At 45.9% G+C, this 15,000-nt stretch overlaps 1 protein-coding gene across 2 annotated transcripts in view; it reads left to right on the forward strand.

The window, feature by feature from the left end:
• The window catches only part of LOC128631198 (disks large homolog 4-like), a 54,212-nt gene that overhangs the window by 34,063 nt on the left and 5,149 nt on the right, over window positions 1–15,000 (forward strand). Inside the window, exons 1-2 of one of the 2 annotated variants that reach the window (XM_053679274.1) lie at window positions 1,169–1,511; window positions 12,564–12,725. In XM_053679274.1, coding sequence (XP_053535249.1) covers window positions 1,392–1,511; window positions 12,564–12,725 — 282 coding nt within the window. In that variant the 5' untranslated portion in view covers window positions 1,169–1,391. Of the gene's footprint in view, window positions 1–1,168; window positions 1,512–12,563; window positions 12,726–15,000 lie in introns of those variants that run through there. The other variant, XM_053679275.1, reaches the window with a different exon arrangement.

Below are 15,000 nucleotides of genomic sequence, written 5' to 3' on the forward strand. Positions count from 1 at the left end.
TCTCTCTGAGACTCCAATCTGAACCTGCGACTGAACAATTCACTCACGATGTGTGATTTTTATCAGCGACAGAAACATCGCGCCAGGTCAATCGTACGGCGTAAAGAGGGTTTAGTGGAACTGGAGAGGAAGTCGAATATGGAAACGGATCGTTTGGGATTCAACGTAAAGATGATGGATTTAAAACCAAGTTAAATATCGGCGACAATGAAACATGAACTTTTATGTAACTTATGCAATAAAAATAAAGTTTTCATCACACTGCTGAAGATCTCGGTCACGACCTAAGATGAGTCGTTCATGACCAAGAAGGAGATTCAAAGATCTGAGTCAGTCAGATGATCCGAGTCAGTCAGATGATCCGAGTCAGTCAGATGATCAGATCTTCCCATCACTAACAGAAGTATTATTATAATCATGGGCGCGTGATTTTGTGTTGTGATGTGTCAGTGATGTGCCGTTTTAGCTCCGGGAAAAACAGCGGGATTAAAACTCCGAAAACCCCAAAATGTGAAATAATAGAGAGATGAGAGAGAGAGAGAGAGAGAGAGAGAGAGAGAGAGAGAGATGGAGAGAGAGATAGATAGAGAGGGAGAGAGATAGATAGATAGATAGAGAGAGAGAGAGAGAGAGAGAGATAGAGAGAGAGATGGAGAGAGAGATAGATAGAGAGGGAGAGAGAGAGAGAGAGAGAGAGAGATGGAGAGAGAGAGAGATAGAGAGGGAGAGAGAGAGAGAGATGGAGAGAGAGATAGATAGAGAGGGAGAGAGAGAGAGAGAGAGAGAGATGGAGAGAGAGATAGATAGAGAGGGAGAGAGAGAGAGAGAGAGAGAGAGAGAGAGAGAGAGATGGAGAGAGAGATAGATAGAGAGGGAGAGAGAGAGAGAGAGAGTTTTTATAGAAATTGTTTAAATTCGTTTCAGATTTTAGATTTTTGCAAAACCACGAAATTAAATTTCAGACTGTATGATAAATAATTATAAATTATAATATAATCAAATGTAAATGTATAATGTTAGAAATAAATTCGTTCCCTTTAAGGAAGGTAGCGTGTGTGTGTGTGTGTGTGTGTGTGTGTGTAAGTAACCTTGCAGTGTAAGCAGATCCCGCCTCACTCCTCTAATCAGCTCGCGGTCTCTCTCTCTCTCTCTCGCTTTCTTTCTTTCCTCCATCCTCATTCTCTCTCTCTCTCTCTCTCTCTCTCTCTCTCTCTCTCTCTCTCACTCTCTCTCTCACTCTCTCTCTCTCTCTGTCTCTCCGTCCTCCGCGCGCTTTAAAGAAAATAATCTCCGGCTAGCGCGTGAGTCTCTCGGTACCGGCCGGTCGTCGCGTGCCTTCTCTCTCTCTCTCTCTCTCTCTCTCTCTCTCTCTCTCTCTCTCTCTCTCTCTCATGGCAGCCGCGGTGATCATGTCTCCTCCGTGGAGGAATCTGAAGTGTTTGTCTCCGGTGATGTGTCAGTGTAAGCTCGTGTGCAGTAAGCGGACACTGTCCCTCATGTTCGGCTGTAAGGTAAGGGGAGGGACACAGGTACAGGGTGGACATGACAGAAGTTCAGTAGTCTAATAAGAGCATTAAGGTCGCTTAAATCTCCATCCCTGAGAAGAGAGACTCAGTGTGCTGCTGACAGTGTGACAGTGTGAGAGTGTGAGTGTGATTGTGTGTTTGTGTGTTTGTGTAGTTGTGTGATAGTGTGATAATGTGGTTGTGTGATAGTGTGATTATGTGATAGTGTGGTTGTGTGATAGTGTGGTTGTGTTGTGGTTGTGTTGTGGTTGTGTGATAGTGTTGTTGTGTGGTTGTGTTGTGGTTGTGTGATAGTGTGGTTGTGTGGTAGTGTTGTTGTGTGGTTGTGTTGTGGTTGTGTGATAGTGTGGTTGTGTGGTTGTGTGTTAGTGTGGTTGTGTGATAGTGTGGTTGTGTGATAGTGTGGTTGTGTGATAGTGTGGTTGTGTGGTTGTGTGATAGTGTGGTTGTGTGGTTGTGTTGTGGTTGTGTGATAGTGTGGTTGTGTTGTGGTTGTGTGATAGTGTGGTTGTGTGGTTGTGTTGTGGTTGTGTGATAGTGTGGTTGTGTTGTGGTTGTGTTGTGGTTGTGTTGTGGTTGTGTGATAGTGTGGTTGTGTGATAGTGTGGTTGTGTGATAGTGTGGTTGTGTTGTGGTTGTGTTGTGGTTGTGTGATAGTGTGGTTGTGTTGTGGTTGTGTTGTGGTTGTGTGATAGTGTGGTTGTGTTGTGGTTGTGTTGTGGTTGTGTGATAGTGTGGTTGTGTTGTGGTTGTGTTGTGGTTGTGTGATAGTGTGGTTGTGTGATAGTGTGGTTGTGTGGTTGTGTGATAGTGTGGTTGTGTTGTGGTTGTGTTGTGGTTGTGTTGTGGTTGTGTGATAGTGTGGTTGTGTGATAGTGTGGTTGTGTGATAGTGTGGTTGTGTTGTGGTTGTGTTGTGGTTGTGTGATAGTGTGGTTGTGTTGTGGTTGTGTTGTGGTTGTGTGATAGTGTGGTTGTGTGATAGTGTGGTTGTGTTGTGGTTGTGTGATAGTGTGGTTGTGTTGTGGTTGTGTTGTGGTTGTGTGATAGTGTGGTTGTGTGATAGTGTGGTTGTGTGGTTGTGTGATAGTGTGGTTGTGTGGTTGTGTTGTGGTTGTGTGATAGTGTGGTTGTGTTGTGGTTGTGTTGTGGTTGTGTTGTGGTTGTGGTGTGGTTCTCAGGTTCTCAGACTGCTGAATTAATGAAGGGAAGTGAGACAGACTCCTCCCCCTCCTCCTCCTCAGTTTTATTATCAGTGCTGTGAGGGAAAGAAAAACTGAAACTCATCTGAAGTACAGACTTTACATCTCAGAGTACAAACATTCAGCTTCAGTGTGTGAACGCTCAGTGGATCAGATCAGATCAGATCAGATCAGATCCTGTAGGGATTTTACACAGCGACGGTAAAGCTCCTGGTTTCTGATCACCATCTCCTGATACTCCTGCTGATCCTGAACGCGGTCAGGACAAGGCCGGGTCGGTGTACCGGTCGGTTCAGGAGATCTGGATATGAACTAGATTTGGATTTCATGTAGTAGATGACGAGCTTCTCGACCCGGAGCTGAATTACATCATCGTCATGTGAACTGATCCGTCCAGAATTTTACTGATCGAGTAAAATCCTTTTATTAGTATTTAATTCTAACACAAAACTCATCAGCTGTGATTCAGTGACCACTTATCATCCCAACCTGTTCTTTACTATGAGCCAGTTACTAGAACATTTGCAGTGTTTAATGTTAGAAATCTGAAGGGCTGTGAGTGTGTGTGTGTGTGTGTGTGTGTGTGTGTGTGTGTGTGTGTGTGTGTGTGTGTGAGTGAGTGTCAGTGGCACAGCCCGCAGTGTTTAACCTGTATAAATATTTAAACATGGCTAAATATCTCAGAAAATCTCGTTGTGTCAGAAGAGTGATGTGTTTAACCTGCAGTGTGTGTTTGTGTGTGTGTGTGTGTGTGTGTCTGAGAGAGAGAGGGAGAGAGAGAGGGAGAGAGAGACAGGACCGGAGACACACGCACCGCCTCAAATAATCTCACATGATTGATCACTTTAGCTGTAGACAGTCATGCTAATGCTAATGCTAATGCTAATGAAGCTACTGTGGGTTGACCTGAGAGATATCAATATCATATGAAAGAGAGTGTGAGAGATAAAGAGAGAGAGACAGATAAAGAGAGAGAGACAGATAAAGAGAGAGAGACAGATAAAGAGAGAGAGAGACAGAGAGAGAGATAAAGAGAGAGAGAGATAAAGAGAGAGAGAGACAGAGAGTGAGAGAGATAAAGAGAGTGAGAGAGATAAAGAGAGAGAGAGAGATAAAGAGAGAGAGAGACAGAGAGAGAGAGAGAGAGCAGGTGAGAAAGTGAGACAGCGATCAAGCCCCTCTGTCTGTCTCACTGTCTTTCTTTCTCTTTTTCCGTCTCTGTCTCTCAGGCTGTCTCTCTCTCAGTCTCTCTGTCTCTCAGGCTGTCTCTCTCTCAGTCTCTCTGTCTCTCAGGCTGTCTCTCTCTCAGTCTCTCTGTCTCTCAGGCTGTCTCTCTCTCAGTCTCTCTGTCTCTCAGGCTGTCTCTGTCTCTCTCAATTCAGTGCAGTGTTCAGTGTTTCGCTAAAGCATTGATATGGATCAAGAATAAAACCTGAACAAAGAACAAATGATCAGATGAACAAGCGAAGAAAAAAACCCCAAGATAAAACAAAAAATTACAGTTCTCTCTCAGTCTGTCTCTCTCTCAGTCTGTCTCTCTCTCAGTCTGTCTCTCTCTCAGTCTGTCTCTCTCTCAGTCTGTCTCTGTCTCTCTCTCAGTCTGTCTCTCTCTCTCTCAGTCTGTCTCTGTCTCAGTCTGTCTCTTTCTCGTCTCTCTCTCAGTCTGTCTCTCTCTCAGTCTGTCTCTCTCTCAGTCTCTCTCAGTCTGTCTCTTTCTCACTCTGTCTCTCTCTCAGTCTGTCTCTGTCTCAGTCTGTCTCTCTCTCAGTCTGTCTCTGTCTCTCTCTCAGTCTGTCTCTCTCTCTCTCAGTCTGTCTCTGTCTCAGTCTGTCTCTTTCTCGTCTCTCTCTCAGTCTGTCTCTCTCTCAGTCTGTCTCTCTCTCAGTCTGTCTCAGTCTGTCTCTCTCTCAGTCTGTCTCTCTCTCAGTCTCTCTCAGTCTGTCTCTCTCTCTCAGTCTGTCTCTCTCTCAGTCTGTCTCTCTCTCAGTCTGTCTCTGTCTGTCTCTCTCTCAGTCTGTCTCTCTCTTAGTCTGTCTCTCTCTCAGTCTGTCTCTGTCTGTCTCTCTCTCAGTCTGTCTCTCTCTTAGTCTGTCTTTCTCTCAGTCTGTCTCTGTCTCAGTCTGTCTCTTTCTCGTCTCTCTCTCAGTCTGTCTCTCTCTCAGTCTGTCTCTGTCTGTCTCTCTCTCAGTCTGTCTCTGTCTCTCTCTCTCAGTCTGTCTCTCTCTCAGTCTGTCTCTCTCTCAGTCTGTCTCTGTCTGTCTCTCTCTCAGTCTGTCTCTCTCTTAGTCTGTCTCTCTCTCAGTCTGTCTCTGTCTGTCTCTCTCTCAGTCTGTCTCTCTCTTAGTCTGTCTCTCTCTCAGTCTGTCTCTGTCTCTCTCTCAGTCTGTCTCTCTCTCAGTCTGTCTCTTTCTCGTCTCTGTCTCAGTCTGTCTCTCTCTCAGTCTGTCTCTCTCTCAGTCTGTCTCAGTCTGTCTCTCTCTCTGTCTGTCTCTCTCTCAGTCTGTCTCTGTCTCTGTCTCTCTCTCTCTCTCAGTCTGTCTCTTTCTCGTCTCTGTCTCAGTCTGTCTCTGTCTCAGTCTGTCTCTCTCTCAGTCTGTCTCTGTCTCAGTCTGTCTCTCTCTCTGTCTGTCTCTGTCTCTCTCTCTCTCTCAGTCTGTCTCTTTCTCGTCTCTGTCTCAGTCTGTCTCTGTCTCAGTCTGTCTCTCTCTCAGTCTGTCTCTGTCTGTCTCTCTCTCAGTCTGTCTCTCTCTCAGTCTGTCTCTCTCTCAGTCTGTCTCTGTCTGTCTCTCTCTCAGTCTGTCTCTCTCTCAGTCTGTCTCTGTCTCAGTCTGTCTCTGTCTGTCTCTCTCTCAGTCTGTCTCTCTCTCAGTCTGTCTCTGTCTCAGTCTGTCTCTGTCTGTCTCTCTCTCAGTCTGTCCCTCTCTTAGTCTGTCTCTCTCAGTCTGTCTCTGTCTCAGTCTGTCTCTGTCTCAGTCTGTCTCTCTCTTAGTCTGTCTCTCTCTCAGTCTATCTCTATCTCTCTCTCTCTCAGTCTGTCTCTCTCTCAGTCTGTCTCTCTCTCTCTGTCTCTGTCTCTCTCTCTCAGTCTGTCTCTTTCTCGTCTCTGTCTCAGTCTGTCTCTCTCTCAGTCTGTCTCTCTCTCAGTCTGTCTCTGTCTGTCTCTCTCTCAGTCTGTCTCTCTCTCAGTCTGTCTCTGTCTCAGTCTGTCTCTCTCTCTGTCTGTCTCTCTCTCAGTCTGTCTCTGTCTCTCTCTCTCTCTCAGTCTGTCTCTTTCTCGTCTCTGTCTCAGTCTGTCTCTCTCTCAGTCTGTCTCTCTCTCAGTCTGTCTCTGTCTGTCTCTCTCTCAGTCTGTCTCTCTCTCAGTCTGTCTCTGTCTCAGTCTGTCTCTCTCTCAGTCTGTCTCAGTCTGTCTCTCTCTCAGTCTGTCTCTCTCTCAGTCTGTCTCTGTCTGTCTCTCTCTCAGTCTGTCTCTCTCTCAGTCTGTCTCTGTCTCAGTCTGTCTCTGTCTGTCTCTCTCTCAGTCTGTCTCTCTCTCAGTCTGTCTCTGTCTCAGTCTGTCTCTGTCTGTCTCTCTCTCAGTCTGTCTCTCTCTTAGTCTGTGTCTCTCTCAGTCTGTCTCTGTCTCAGTCTGTCTCTGTCTCAGTCTGTCTCTCTCTTAGTCTGTCTCTCTCAGTCTGTCTCTCTCTCAGTCTCTCTCTCTCTTAGTCTGTCTCTCTCAGTCTGTCTCTCTCTCAGTCTCTCTCTCTCTCTCAGTCTGTCTCTGTCTCAGTCTGTCTCTGTCTCAGTCTGTCTCTGTCTCTCTCTCTCTCAGTCTCTCTCTCTCTCAGTCTGTCTCTCTCTCTCTCTTGCTCTGTCACTGCTGTGTATGTGAGAGTCAGTAATGGGAGGAGTTGACTAATCCCACACACGTCTCGTGTATTATGAAGCTGTGTGTTAGCGTCCGCGTCTCAGATTACACCATGTGCTCTCGATTCTCCCGCGGTGCTGCAGAGGAAGCCTCCTGGATGTTTAAAGATGACGTATTATAATAATCTTCTGATGAATAAGGCGAGCTGACAAAAATATCATCTGAGGATGTTTGAAGACGTTTCTACAGTTTACAGATCCTGATAGAATGCACAGGTTTATAACAAACTCCCAGCAAAACTCACACTCACACTCACACACTCACACTCACACACTCACTCACACACTCACACTCACACACTCACACACTCACACTCACTCACACACTCACACTCACACACTCACTCACACACTCACACTCACACTCACTCACTCACTCACACACTCACACTCACTCACTCACACTCACACACTCACACTCACACACTCACACACTCACACACTCACACTCACACTCACACTCACACACTCACACACTCACACTCACACTCACACACTCACACTCACACTCACACTCACACACTCACACTCACACTCACACTCACTCACTCACACTCACACACTCACACACTCACACTCACACACTCACACACTCACTCACTCACACACTCACACTCACACTCACACACTCACACTCACACTCACACTCACTCACACACTCACACTCACTCACTCACTCACTCACACACTCACACACTCACACTCACACTCACACACTCACACTCACTCACACACTCACACTCACTCACTCACTCACTCACTCACACACTCACACACTCACACTCACACTCACACACTCACTCACACTCACACACTCACACACTCACACTCACACACTCACACTCACACTCACACTCACTCACTCACACTCACACACTCACACACTCACACTCACACTCACACACTCACACACTCACTCACTCACACACTCACACTCACACTCACACACTCACACTCACACTCACTCACACACTCACTCACTCACTCACACACTCACACACTCACACTCACACACTCACACTCACACACTCACACTCACACTCACACACTCACACTCACTCACTCACACTCACACACTCACACACTCACACTCACACACTCACACTCACACTCACTCACACACTCACACACTCACACTCACTCACTCACTCACACTCACACACTCACACTCACACTCACACACTCACACTCACACACTCACACTCACACTCACACACTCACACACTCACACTCACACTCACACACTCACACTCACACACTCACACTCACTCACTCACACACTCACTCACTCACTCACACACTCACACTCACTCACTCACACTCACACACTCACACACTCACACTCACACACTCACACTCACACTCACTCACACCCTCACACTCACTCACTCACACTCACACACTCACACACTCACACTCACACACTCACACTCACACTCACTCACACACTCACTCACACACTCACTCACTCACACACTCACACTCACACACTCACACTCACACACTCACACTCACACTCACTCACACACTCACACACTCACACTCACACACTCACTCACACACTCACACTCACACACTCACACTCACACACTCACTCACACTCACACTCACTCACACACACACACTCACTCACTCACTCACACACTCACACTCACTCACTCACACTCACACACTCACACTCACACTCACTCACACACTCACTCACACACTCACTCACACACTCACTCACTCACACACTCACTCACTCACTCACTCACACTCACACACTCACACACTCACTCACTCACACACTCACACTCACACACACACTCACTCACTCACTCACTCACTCACTCACACTCACACACTCACACACTCACTCACTCACACACTCACACTCACACACACACTCACACTCACACACTCACACACTCACTCACACACTCACACACACACTCACACACTCAGCTGTGTGTGTGTGTGTGTGAACATGACAGGGCTGTTATATTGGAATATTGGCAGTGAAAAATCTCGTTATATTCACTCACTAACAAGACTTTTCACCGATACTGTGTCCTCCATGTTGGATCTTCTAGCTTAGCCCCTCCCTCAAGCTGCATCCTGATTGGACAGGAGGTAAAAAGAAAAGCTTTTGATGCTATTTGGTGCGTTTTATTCTGAACAGTTAAACTTGGTAAATTGTTAAAGGTGTCTGTGTGTGTGTGTGCGTGTTAGTGTGTGTGTGTGTGCATGTGTGTGTGTGCGTGTTAGTGTGTGTGTGTGTGCATGTGAGTGTGTGTGCGTGTGTGTGTGTGTGTGTGCATGTTAGTGTGTGTGTGTGTGCATGTGAGTGTGTGAGTGTGTGTGTGTGTGTGTGTGTGTGTGTGTGTGTGTGAGTGTGTGTACCCCCACCCCCACATGTTTTTTTGTCTAAACTGTATTAAAGGCAGCAGGAATCAATACTTCCCCCATTTCTCTTCCACTTACAGGAAGAGTCGCACTGTTCACCAAATAACTGACCAATCAGGTGATCAATAACCTTCTGTCCGTAATCCCACAGGACAACATGATCCTTCTGAGCCCGTGTGTGTGTGTGTGTGTGTGTGTTTAGTGGCTGTCCCTCTTGTGTTGTTCGAGAAAAACATATCTTCAGACTTCGGATAGCTTTGAACAGCTCTGGGATCGGAGCGACGCCCGAACATACAACCAGAACCAGAACCAGAACCGGAGAAAAGAGCAAAAAATAAGAGAATTTATCCGTGCACTTTTACTAGCCTGTAGTTGATTATATTCCTCTAACAGCGTGTCCCCACGTGTGTTATTCCTCTTATACCACGGCAACGTTCACAAGCTTTTCATCATTAAAGAACGTCATGTCGTACGTTTTATCCGTTTATAGTTACGTCCATCGTTAGTTCCTGTTCTCGCTCACGTTAGAGCAGCTGTAAAAAGTCCTCCCCTCACCAGACTCTCGTTATTCTCTCTCTTGAAATTAATCAGACAAAAACAACGCAGAAACCTGCAAACCGCGTAGACGTGTAAACTCCTCTTTCCTGAAGATGCCGGAAAATTAGACTTAGAGCTTCACCTCTGACTGTTACGAAGCACTGACACTGGAGACTCCTTCCATACGCGTCTAATAAAGACAATTAGACACGTTTATAATCCTTCCATCTGGAGCGTCGGCTGTACGAGTCCCTGTGAACGAGCCGTTGCTATAGAAACGATAACGTATTAGAACGGGCGTGTTCATATACACCTGCGCTACTGTCAGAGCCGCTGTATGATATGATGCGTGTGTGTGTGTGTGTGTGTGTGTGTGTGTGTGTGTGTGTGTGTGTGTATACAGATCTGGATTTACACACAGTTACGTGTGTTCCAGTTCTGAGGAGGTGTTTAAATAGGCCGTGTTTGTGCTCCTGAGATAAAGTTTGTCCCGTTTGTACCGTGAGACGGAGTAAACGTTATTTCTGCTCACGTGCTGGTGTGTGAGGGAGATTTAGGGGTCAGGGTTGTCCCCAGGTTGTCACAGGGCTGTCTGGGTTCCTGGGGGGAGGAGGAGGAGGTGGTGGTGGTTTGGGGGGGATTGAAATTATTCGGGTGAAATTTTAAGCCGGGTTTACCTTATCGATGGCTTGCCACGTGCTTACCGGAGCCGACGGATGTAATTATCATCCCGAGGTCATATCATAGAGAGAAATATCCAATCAGCTGTTTGATTAGCTCGGTGACGGGCTTCTGTCACACAAGCGCACGTCGGAACGCTGATTGTTGATTGACAGGTCATTCCAGTTTCCAGCTGACCTTTCCGTTTGAGATCAAGCCCCCGGGGGTCACGTGAGGTTTTGGGTGGGTGTATTCCACGTGTTGATTTCACGTTTGTTGTATTCCACGTGTTGACTGCAGTGCTGTTATTCAAAATGGCGGACCTGACTGTAATGCTGTGAAGCTGCTTCCTGTGCTGGTTATTTTACCTCAGAGTTCGTCTTCCGAACGTCACGTGTTAGATTTACGCACGTGACACTTTTTAGACGTTTCACACATTTTTCAGATGTAGTGCGTGTGTTTATTTCACACCTGATTATTTCCCCTCTGCATATTTATTTCTTTTCGCATGTTAAATGTTCACATTTGGATTTATTTGTTTGTTTGTTTGTTTGTTTTATATAATGATGATGAGTCTTTACTGGTCACCACTCCCCAGTATAATCATACAGTCATACATGTGATGTCATCTGTTTACTTGAGTGCACACGTGCAATTTCAGGACATTAAAACGAGCACGTGAACCTTCACACTTCACTTGTTTCTCATATAATCACATACAGGGAAACACGTGATCACGTGTGAAATGTAAGCGAGTTTTTTCCGTAAGGGACGGTCAGGGGTCAGACACAGGGGTCAGACACAGGGGTCAGGCACAGGGGTCAGACACAGGGGTCAGACACAGGGGTCAGGGGTCAGACACAGGGGTCAGACACAGGGGTCAGGCACAGGGGTCAGACACAGGGGTCAGACACAGGGGTCAGGGGTCAGACACAGGGGTCAGGCACAGGGGTCAGACACAGGGGTCAGACACAGGGGTCAGGGGTCAGACACAGGGGTCAGGCACAGGGGTCAGGGGTCAGACACAGGGGTCAGACACAGGGGTCAGGGGTCAGACACAGGCATTTTCTGTTGTTTTTTTAATCGTTTTTATGTTTTGTTGTGGACAGGAAGTGAACGTTTCCAAATGTTAGTAGGGATAAGATCTGATTAGAGCTGAACAGTGGTCTAATCTCGATTTTTTACACTTTCACTTTCAAACAGTTCTGATTCTGAACTGAATTTTTAGGACTTTTACGTTTCCATGCCTCCATCTCTCTATCCCTTCATCCCTCCATCCTTCCATCCACCCCCCATCAGTCCATCCCTCCATCCCGCCATCCGTCCCTCCAGCTCTCGGCAACCCTCAGGAAATCCTTATCCACTTTCAGCTTTATAAATGTGTAATGAGGCTCAATAACATTCAAGCAGTTACGTGAGTGTTTTTTTAAATAAATACTTCACACATGAAAGAATAGAGACACTAAAAGCAAGCAGGTCTGAGATTTAAAAAAGAAATGATTAATAAACACGTGAACTTGCTGTAAGACGAGTGAAATGATCCTCCAGCTCACACCTGCGTGGAGCGACTCCTAATCCCTGATTGTTCTACTTCCTCCGTTCCAGATCTTTCTCTGGACTCTCATCGTTTTTGCATTACCTCTCTGTTCTGTCTCTCTTTTTTCTTCCTCCCCCTCTTTCTTTTGACTCTTTCTCTCCATCTCTCTTGCTGTCACAGTGTAATGTGATCTAACATTCCTGCTGACTGTGCCCCTCCACCCCCCCATCCCCCATCCCTCCATCTCTGCATCCCTCCTTTCTTTCCTGCAGTTCCTCTTTTCTATGATGTTGTGGTGTTTTCTCGACTGTGTTATTATATCCATATTTACACTTGTTATACGTAGAGTGTATATTTATTCTTATCATACAGTACATTACGTTAGCAGTGCATCCCATCCTCCACCTCTAGACCACAATCCATTATCACACACATCCTGCTGTTGAACTTGGTCAGATCGTATCGTATCGTATCGTATCGTCCCGTCCTCGTAATTAAGCCCATGTCCTAATTTTAAATCCGTTTATTCCAAAAATATTTTAAAATATTATTATAATATTTAATAATAATATTATAAAAATATTATTTTTCTCGTGCACAGGTTAACACGGCACTGCTGTAAGTCTGTCGTCCAAGACGGTTATCTTTAAAAGTGTGCCAATACTTATGGACAACACGTTTAACAAAAATGCTGTTGTGTTTTTAGTTTAGAACAAAAACCTTTGATTATAAAATTCTTTAATTGACTAGCTGGCTGAGTCTCTCTCTCTCTCTCTCTCTCTCTCTCTCTCTCTCTCTCTCTGTGCAGAAGTACAGGTATCAGGATGAGGAGACTCCGCCCCTGGAGCATAGCCCCGCCCACTTGGCCCACAGTAAAAGCGCTGAGATGTTGCACATGAGTGACAAGAACCTGGCTGCTATGGACACCATGCACGGATACGCACCACACACACACATCTCTCCTGTGAAGGTAAGCACACACACACACACACACACACACACACACACACACACACACACAGTGGTGCTGAATAAGATAACTCCTCCATTATGACTCCGTGAACCTGATCCTCACAGTCGGGTGTGTTCAGTAAAGGAGCGGAATGTAATTAATTTAAAGAAGGACTCGCTGGTTTAAATATAAAACTCAATCATCTCCGTGTGTTCATTTACGACTAGATTATATTCCCGTACACTCGGGTCTTACACCAGGCGTGTCCAACTCCTTTTATTAACAGGCCACGCTATAAACTCGTTTTACGGGCTGCTGTAGAACCTTTATTGGGCCGGCTCCAGTTTGCGGGACCTTTAACAGGATTACACACTGACCTGCCGTACAGAAACTTTCCTCACTCCCTTACCACCGTCCGCATCCGTATATTCACACCCCCGCATGGCTGAGTGCTCCCATCTGATTGGTCAGAAGGTGAGCAGTGTTTCTGTGTAACAGCGCGGCTCGGACTGTAGCATGAACGACGGGTTTATATTCACGCTCTCCTTCTGACACCTTATCGTTTCTATAGCAACGGCTCATTCACAGTGACTTCCCATAAACGGACTAAAAAATCATCGAGGAAACGTTTACGGAAGGAGTCTCCAGTGTCAGTGCTTTGTAACAGACAGAGGTCAATTTATTTATGTAACTTTATGTTTTACGATAGAGGGTAGAGAGAGAGAGAGAGAGAGACAGCGAGAGAGAGAGCGAGAGAGAGAGACAGCGAGAGAGAGAGAGAGAGAGAGAGAGAGAGAGACAGCGAGAGAGAGAGAGAGAGAGAGAGAGAGAGAGACAGCGAGAGAGAGAGAGACAGCGAGAGAGAGAGAGAGAGAGAGAGAGAGAGAGAGACAGCGAGAGAGAGAGAGAGAGAGAGAGGGCGAGAGAGAGAGAGACAGTGAGAGAGAGAGAGAGAGAAAGAGAGAGAGAGAGAGACAGTGAGAGAGAGAGAGAGAGAGAAAGAGAGAGAGAGAGAGACAGAGAGAGAGAGAGAGAGAGAGAAAGAGAGAGGCTGGTGATGGAACGATGAGTTTACCGCTGCTATAACGTAATCGAGAACAGGAAGTAACTCGTCTCATGGGCGATGTACAACACTGAATTACTGAATCTAACTGTAAAGTGTTCAAACGTGCGACGTGTCGTTCTTTAATAATTTCAGCATCGTAATCGCTGTGGTATAAGCGCAATAACAGGCTCTGGAGCGTGCGGTTTTAGGAAAATACTTGACTTCAGGGGGTAAAAGTAGCTCCTCCTCACGTCAGGCCGCCGTAATTACCGTAATGACGAGATTCCCACTGGTAAAGAGCGTTCACGCCCTCGTAGAACTCGTAATTACAACTAAGAATTTTCTGAGAACGGCGGCAGCTTCTCGTAATATTTCTGTGGAATGATTCGTATAATTGACTTTTATTAATGTCTTAATAACACAAGGTTAATGTGAAAATAAACGAAAGACATACGATACAGTTTAACGTCCGGGTTTTCATCTAGTGATCACGGTTATTCTGACATGGAGCGTGTTATTCCTTATATAACTTATATAACGTATTAGACTTCCTGTTCTGCATACATCAGCTCACAGTGACACACGATTGGCTAGAGTCTCTGTGATTGACAGGGGAGAGAGAGTGTGTGACTATCCGGGTCCTTTTCAACTTTAGTATTATGGTTTTCAAATATTCCCTTTCATGTCGTGTGTATATAGACCTGTTTGTGAATGTAAAAAGTCTGCAAAATTTCAAAAATCAAAGCGCACGACAAACGGACTTATTGAAAAGAAGGAATCGATTCTGAACAGCTGAATCGAGTCGTTAGAGATTCCAGACTTACTTCCGGTACTAACTTTCGTAGTTTTGTAACAAAAAGCCCCGCCTCTGGTCTTCATCGGCTGCTCGCTGACAGCGGTAGACCAATCACAACAGACTGAGACATCTAACCAATCAGAGCAGAGTATGCTCTCTGAAAGGAGGAGTCAGAACAAATCCTTTAGAACGAATCATTTAACGAGTCGTTTGTGACACTGGAGGAAAAGGTAATGCTGCAGTTTAAATGATGAGCACGTTAAAGTGTTTTATGACCTCGGATGTGTGTAAATCTATCGTATGAGAGCTTTAAAACAAAATTAGGCGCGTTTCAAATCCATAATCGGTGCACTTGAAGGACGCGGGTGTGAGAGTGTGAGAGTGTGTTTAATTAAAAATCGGGAGCTTGAGTCTGTGGATGAATTTCTGATTGTGAGTCACATGATCAGTAG

Source organism: Ictalurus punctatus, unplaced genomic scaffold, assembly GCF_001660625.3.
Source record: "Ictalurus punctatus breed USDA103 unplaced genomic scaffold, Coco_2.0 tig00006545, whole genome shotgun sequence".
NCBI classification, from domain to species: domain Eukaryota; kingdom Metazoa; phylum Chordata; class Actinopteri; order Siluriformes; family Ictaluridae; genus Ictalurus; species Ictalurus punctatus.